A 1,582-nucleotide genomic window follows, 5' to 3' on the forward strand; every position below is an offset into this window, starting at 1 on the left:
TAGCAAAATGTCCAAGAACATCTGCATATCTCTGGTCACTGCACCCTACATCTATAGCTTTGTCAATGGTCTGATACAAACCATCCTGATGCTCCGTCTATCCTTCTGTGGCCCTAATGAGATTAACCACTTCTACTGTGCTGACCCACCTCTCATGGTCCTCTCCTGCTCAGACACTTACATCAAGGAAACTGCCATGTTTATAGTTGCTGGTTCAAACCTCATCTGCTCTCTGACAATCATTCTCATCTCTTACATGTTCATTTTCATGGCCATCCTGCGCATCCGCTCAGCTGAGGGCCGGCGTAAAGCTTTCTCTACCTGTGGCTCACACCTGACAGCTGTCACTATCTTTTATGGGACTCTGTTTTGCATGCATCTAAGACCTCCCTCAGAGACATCTGTAGAACAAGGGAAAATTGTGGCAGTTTTCTATATTTTTCTGAGTCCTATGTTAAATCCCTTGATCTATAGTCTGAGAAATAAAGATGTAAAGGATTCTGTGAAGAGGATTGTCAAAAATAAATTCCAGGCTAAATAAGCCCACAATTTCCACCATTTCTGTGTTTCTCCAAGATTACATATAGATGGACCCAAATAAGTGTTTGCAGATTAATTGATATTAGTATTAATATGCAAAGAGGCAGCATGGTACACATCCAAAAGACATGTAATAACAAGGATTTTTTTAGTCCTTGTTAGCCATGGTTGGAGCAAATATGTAAACATATCTGTATTTGCGCACACACACACACACACATATATATATGTATATGTATATGTATATATATATGAACATATGCTCCATATTGAGACCATTTACTTCCTACACTCACTTTAAAAAGTTTTAATTGATATCTTTTTTTTATGCCAGTAATTTCTTGACATGGACTCCACAAGGATGAAGTATAGTACCTTCCCTTACAAAAAAGAAATCAAGAAAAACTGACACAATAACCATGTATTTGAATGTATGTATTATTCATTTATCTATAGTCCTCTCCTTCGCTATGTATCTTTGGGGAAGGAAATGTGTTTCCTCATTTGTTCTCTGGGACCAGGTTTGGACATTGGAATTAATCTGAGTTCAGACAGTAATGTGGTGCTGTCATTGACATTACTATACTCATTCTAATTGTTATCCTGGCTCCATTTTCTTTACTCTGCATCAGTTCACACTTATTTACGTTGTCCTGAATTTACATGTGTTTCATATGATACTGTACTATTCTATTATATTTGTATAGTACAACTTGTTCATCCACTCCGCAACTGATCAAAACCACAATATTTCCAATTTTTCTCCCTACTATTCAATGTGCTAGTATCCATATTTAGGGCATTTCTTTATTTTACACCCTTGAGGTATAAGATAGGACAAGTCACAGAATTAAAAGGTCAGAGGCTGTGAGTTGCTTAATACTATTTATTATGTAATTCTAAATTGTTTTACAAAATATTATATATACACATACATGTGACTGTATACATACATACATGTATATATGTATCTATACATGTATGTATACAGTCACATATGTGTATATATACATATATATGCCTTTTTAATATCCCTCAAACA

The 1,582-nt window shown here is 35.7% G+C and overlaps 1 protein-coding gene across 1 annotated transcript; it reads left to right on the top strand.

Moving 5' to 3' along the window:
* Positions 1-7: 7 nt before the first annotated feature.
* On the top strand, positions 8-541 carry LOC114039307 (olfactory receptor 5M10-like; the record flags this gene model as incomplete). The annotated part of the gene is made up of 1 exon (XM_027856995.1): positions 8-541. A coding segment is annotated over one exon (534 nt), but the record flags the coding sequence as incomplete, so codon positions are not given.
* Positions 542-1,582: the final 1,041 nt, after the last annotated feature.

Source organism: Vombatus ursinus, unplaced genomic scaffold (assembly GCF_900497805.2).
Source record: "Vombatus ursinus unplaced genomic scaffold, bare-nosed wombat genome assembly UNPS02011778.1, whole genome shotgun sequence".
Taxonomy (NCBI): Eukaryota; Metazoa; Chordata; class Mammalia; order Diprotodontia; family Vombatidae; genus Vombatus; species Vombatus ursinus.